The following is a 5885-nucleotide window of genomic DNA, read 5'->3' as shown; positions in this document are numbered from 1 at the left end:
ACAAAAGAATATCATTAATACTGCCACCTGGAATATTTCTGTTGTCGAGATACCTCATGAAATTAAAGTCACCTAACAATAACCAATTGTCGTCAACTGGGTTTGTAAATCATACAAGCATTGAACAAAATCATCTCTTACTCCTCTTGCTCAACTTTCCACGCCGGCACACTACCAATCTGAGCCGGTGTCGATGTGCCAATCTGCACATCACTGATGGAAATCGATGCTTCATCATAGGAACCACATAAGTTACTATTGAGCCGCCTATTCCTAAAGGTGACTGATGCATAATCTGCATTTATGTGCTACTACTCTCCCCCTCTTGACCAATTTTGGTTTGGAGACATTGGTGAAGTTTTCAAACAAGACACTTAGATCAGTTTTCTCACCATAAAAAAGTTCCGATTCAAGGAACGTGACATCCATGCTTCTATTGCACCAGCATTTGTACCCTCTTTGTCCTGAATATCTACAGGATCAGTGATTATGACAAAGAACTCTTCTTATATTAAAATACCTACACATTGCTTTCATTGAGATTTCAGCAATAGCCTACTTTGACAACTCTACCAGTAACTATGTGTAAAATATTGATTGACAATATATTTGGGCGTATAAAGTACATGGAAGATTGTTTGGCATGGCCGAAGGCACATATATACAAGGAGAGATGCTAGACTCACGGGCTGGTTACGGGGGATTAACGGGGTGCTTATTGTTAATTGGTTGAGATTTGGTCTAATGAGGCGAGCCCACCCTTGAAAATCGGGGAGGCCAATTAGTGAAGGGCACGCAAGGAGGGTCCGTAATAGTCCGTTGTTTAACTCCGTGCCTGTAGTATTATCGATATACAAGGGACAAACTGCTTTCTGACAACTTATGCGATAGCATTATATTTTTCTAAAGCATCTAAAAGAATTCCCGTTTATACATACCAAATGGGCAATGCCAGCATATTATTGGTCCAGTTCAAGCATGGACAGATTTGCATCTGCCAAAGAACATATCGTTTCTGCAGCTGAGCAAGATTGAAACTTATGCAATATAACATGATACATATTTGTCAGCACCATCCGATCACTGAAATGAATTTTGTTTGCATACCGAAATCACAATGCCGGTAATTCTTGGTCCAAAGGACAGATTCCTCACCTCCAGCGACTGCGGCGGCAGGTGGCTGGAGGTTGGAGATAAACGGGAGCCATGGAAATGAGATCCGACGGTGCACAGCAAAGGCTCTGTGCTATGCTGCTGCGTCCGTGTCTGCTACACTCTGTCCGTCGGAATGGCAATCGGAACGGCGGCAGCAGCGGCGGCGGTGCGGCGCAGCCTCGGCGCCGCAGGCCCGGACCTCGCCGTCGCCCACCTCTGCTGCCTCTCGACCCCCACTACCTACAACGTAGCCCACCTCCCACCCACGCCGGCCACCCTCCTCGCGCTCCTCCGCCGCGCGCCAGCTTCGCAACCCCACGCCGCCGCGCACGTGCACGCCTGCCTCCTCAAGACGGCCTACTTCCGCCCGGGGGGCTGCACCGTCCCCAACTCCCTGCTCGCCTCCTACGCAACGTCCGGCGACTCCCTTGCCGCGGCAAAGCTGTTCGACGAAATGCCACTCCGGGACGTCGCGTCCTCGACCTCCATGATGCGGGCACATCTCGCGGGGGGCTCGGCGTCCCAGGCCCTGTGCATGTTCAGGGACATGCTCGCTGGCGGCGGCGGCGCGCCGGAGCCGGACGGGGTCGTCCTCGTCGTCGCCCTCCGCGCGTGCGCTGAGCTCGAGGACCTGGCGCTCGGAGCCTCCTTGCATGCCGCCGGGGAGCGCCGTGGGCTGCGGGGTGGCGACGTCTTCATCGACAACTCGCTCGTCGACATGTACGCCAGGTGCCTCGACCTGCGGTCCGCCAGGAAGGTGTTTGACACGATCCCGTGCAGGAACGTGGTATCCTGGAACACCATGCTCTCTGGACTCGCACGTGCCGGCCGTGCCGCCGACGCGCTAGACCTTCTCTCCTCCCCCTCGTCCTTGCTGAAAGAGGGCGGCATCGGCTTCGACGAGACGACGCTGGCGGTGCTGCTTCAGCTGTGCAAGAGGCTTGAGGGCGGCCAGGCCATGTGGTGCCGGTCTGTCCATGCCGTGGCCATCAGAAGGGGGCTCCTATTGTCCCCAACAGGCCTGCCTCTGTTGAACGCCCTGCTGGACGCCTACGCCAAGTGCGGCCTGCTTGAGCACACGCTCAGGCTGTTCCGCGGCATGCCCAAGAGGAACATCATCACGTGGAGCACCATCATCTCTGGATGCGCCCACAACGGCCGACCGGGCGAGGCGATCGCGTGCGCCGTCGCGATGAGGGAGGCCGGGGAGACGCCCAACTCAGTCACCATACTGAGCGTCCTCGAGGCATGCGCAGACTGTGCGGACATGGCAGCGTTGAGATGCGCCCACGGCATGGCACTCAGGAGTGGGCTAGCCTTGGAGCGGGACGTCAGCAATGCTCTGGTGGACATGTATGGAAAATGCGGCGACCTGGCTGCGGCGACGAGGGTGTTCAATGCGATGCCTCGAAGGGACGTGCTCACCTGGAACTCCATGATCGGTGTGCTGGGGATGAACGGCCGTGCACGTGATGCCCTCGCCCTCCTTGACAGGATGGAGCAGGAAGGGGACATCATGCCGAACGGTGTGACGATGCTGGCCGTGCTGTCGGCATGCGCGCACGGAGGTCTGGTGGAGGAGGGCGTGGCCTGCTTCGAGAGGATGACGACGACACACTCGGTTGAGCCACAGGTGGAGCACCTATCGTGCGTCGTCGACATGCTCGCGCGTGCAGGGGACCTTGAGGGGGCCGCTAGGGTCATCGAGGAAAGAATATCCACCAGCAGCAGTCCAGCAGCCTGGAGCGCGCTGCTAAGTGCCTGCAGAGGCCACAGCAGCGACTCGAATGTTGGACGTGATGCTGCCTGCCGCGTCCTGGAGTTGGAGCCGGGCAATGCTGCGGGGTACCTGATGTCGATGGACGTGCCCGGCGCTGGCGAGTCGACAGCGCGGATGCGACAGCTGATGAGGGAGAGGGGAGTAGGGGTGACTGGCGGACACAGCATGGTGCAGGTGGGGCGCAATGCTCACAGCTTCATGTCGTGGGATGGATGCCACCCTGACAGAGCGCAGGTTTACTCCATGCTACATCTCCTGCATCAACAGATGCTGCCGCCTACGCCTCCACATCCAAACCACCATCATCTTACCTTATTATCATGTACACCAGTGTCATGATTAAGGTACATACCAAGTCCTCGCCATCATCTATGTTTATCAACTCGGTTATCTGTAGTATACTGTATATGCTAGTACTTAGGCTGAACTCTGCAGTGCATTTTGAGTGCCTGCTTTGGATTTGATCAGTGCAATTCTCAGTATGGTTCTTTCATGACCTGTGGATGATGGATATGGGTGGTTACGCATATGGAAGGAAATGCAGAATTGCATTTCATTTCTTCCGTGGTAATACTGGAGATGCCAACGGTCAAGACGACATTTTTTGAAACCGATGATGCTGTGTTTACATCGTTCGCCATTGCCATCCGCAGGTTCGCCGCCGACTCCATGAGATACTGCGGAATGGGTTAGAAGGCGGAGTGATTTCTGTCTTGCCCATCGAGCATCTTCACCACCGCGCTCATTGACGGCCTCTGCTGCACGCACCGGAACACCACCTTGCACATCCTCTCCACCAGCCCTCTGCAACACAAGTCATGGCGGACCGTTGCCACCATGAGTTCCATCAGCTCACCGGCTTCGTACCTGGCCCATGCGACCACGGGGAACCATTGCTGGCTGCTCTTCAGCGTGGCATTGGCGTCTTGGTTACTACCATGCTCGACGATCTTCTGGAGGAGCATGCCGAAGCTGTAGACATCACACTTCTCGGCGATGTGTAGCTCCATCCAAACCTCCGGCGCGGTGTGCCCAAAAGTGCCGCGTCCGTGGGACAGAGACATGTGTTTCGGCATGGTTGACGAGGCTTGCGAGGCCAAAGTCGGCCACCTTGGGCCTGAGGGTGCTGTCGAGGAGGTATCTTGCTGTTGCTAACTTGAATGGATTTGTCATTTTTGAATAGCCTAACTTGTTCTTCCTCCGAAAGGATGGATGAGTAATAGAAATATCGTGAGTGTCATTACCGGTGGCAATTGGTTGGTCTGCGTTTTTGGTAAGAGAATAGCAGTGTTGTTCCTGTTATCTTCTGGTTTACTGTATGCTACCTATTGCATGATATTAGATTATGGTTAGACTTTAAACATCAGTAAGATTTTTGATCTCATAAAGATTTTCTGTTCAAAACTTCTCAGCTTATGTGATAGATGTGCAATGGATGAATTGCTCTTTGGTTTGATTCATTATTGTTCGTCCTCATGTTGCACACTGTGAACTGTGATTTTTTGGTATTTTTTTTCCTGGAGGCTGGTATGTTATCAAGTTGTTTGTGCTACCAGCTGGATGAGTCTTCTTGTCCACTTGTTACGCAGCTTGTTTCTTTTTGTGCCCTGATCTTTATGAATAAGAACAATGTTATATTAGCACTTCTGTTTCAAGGCGTTTGTGATATCCATAATCCATTTGATTGGTTTGGTCAGTAACTTGATTGATCTTGTATAATCATTGCATGCTGGTTCATTTCCTAATATGTTTCCTTTTCCTGCCTGGGCCTCTAAACATTCTTTTAGTATTCCTGGTTTGTATGTGTATAGCTGACCTGTGGACATTCTTTTATTTTTGGCGTCGTCTAGGTTTTGTGTTTAAAACTTTTCAGCTTATGTGATAGCTGTGCACTCGATGAATTGCTGTTCGTTTGATTTTGTTACACAGGGGGTGCTGGTGGATACAAAAATGCTTCTCCTGGGTCCTGGCAACTACGGTGGCTATCGGAATCAAGGGGGTGGAGCACCTGCTAAGTGATCTCAACCTTGATGGTGCTTGCAAGGAGGATGCTCTTTGCAAGGAGGTTTGATGCGAGCACGAAGAGAAGCGATGGTCACGATGGCTTTCTTGGGGACGACTTCCAGGCCGAAGATGACCATGCCTACAAGAGAAGCCGAATGTCGGTCCCGTTGGAAGAAGCAGCACCGGCTGAATAACTCTTATGGATTTGTTCTCCATGACCACATTGATTTGCATCAGCTGCTTGTTATATACTACTACTACTTGCTCTGTAAATAAATGTACGACGTAGGTCAGTAGTGACCTAAAACATCTTATATTTGTTTACGGAGGGAGTAGTATGGTTCAAAAGTTGAGGCTAGTTTGGTGATGATATTGCTCTAGATTGTTCTGGAGGCACCGGGTGACAGCTGCTCAGCTCGGCCATGTCCACCGTCCTCAGCTCCGTGTGCTACCAGATGAGATCGATAAACAACCAACAAATGGCCGGATTGGTTGCCTAGTTGAGAATTTCACTTTGCAGTTTGCAGGTTGGGGTGAAGGGGGTGCGATCGAGGGAGAACAGGATCCTCCGGAGTCGCCTGGGCCGAGGCGACCCGGGAGGCGGCTAGGTTTCGGATGGGTTTTGGATCGCCGCTGCAAATCTGGGGCCTTCCCTTCCCTCCCTTGGCAGAGAAGGTGAGGGTCGCGGGAGAGGGGTGGAGCGGCAACGCCGGAGGGAGAGGAGTGCCTTTAGAGCTTAGACTTTGCTTAAAAAGAAATGTCTCTCTAGCATGCTCCCCCTTTTCTTTACGTTTTTTTTAGGGAAGGCCATCATGGCTAGCTTTATTGAATTAAACAGGGATTACATCGTCCAGCAGTTTTGAGACTAACAAGTCAGGAGGCTCGTTCGTCCAACTACTAGTAATCTTATTACAATAAGAGTAGTTAGCTAGCACATGCGCCGCTT

The 5885-nt window shown here is 52.2% G+C and overlaps 1 protein-coding gene across 2 annotated transcripts; it reads left to right on the top strand.

The window, feature by feature from the left end:
* The first annotated feature begins 1084 nt into the window (after positions 1-1084).
* Positions 1085-5285, top strand: LOC123182918 (pentatricopeptide repeat-containing protein At2g17210). 2 transcript variants are annotated; one of them, XR_006492375.1, is made up of 3 exons: positions 1085-3279; positions 3589-4072; positions 4865-5285. XR_006492375.1 is itself a non-coding variant. In XM_044595595.1 (2 exons), exon 1 carries the CDS (start codon positions 1289-1291, stop codon positions 3272-3274), a length of 1986 nt encoding a protein of 661 aa, XP_044451530.1. In that variant the 5' UTR covers positions 1085-1288; the 3' UTR covers positions 3275-3279; positions 3589-4532. The 2 variants fall into 2 exon arrangements, 1 of the variants encoding a protein (XP_044451530.1); XM_044595595.1 differs by lacking the exon at positions 4865-5285 and having other exon boundaries at positions 3589-4532.
* Positions 5286-5885: the final 600 nt, after the last annotated feature.

Source organism: Triticum aestivum, chromosome 1D (genome assembly GCF_018294505.1).
Source record: "Triticum aestivum cultivar Chinese Spring chromosome 1D, IWGSC CS RefSeq v2.1, whole genome shotgun sequence".
Lineage (NCBI taxonomy): Eukaryota > Viridiplantae > Streptophyta > Magnoliopsida > Poales > Poaceae > Triticum > Triticum aestivum.
This window is presented reverse-complemented; position numbering and strand designations above follow the sequence as displayed.

Coding starts and splice junctions, on each gene's coding strand:
- LOC123182918 (XM_044595595.1), top strand. CDS start 1,289: ATGGCAATCGGAACGGCGGCAGCAGCGGCGGCGGTGCGGCGCAGCCTC.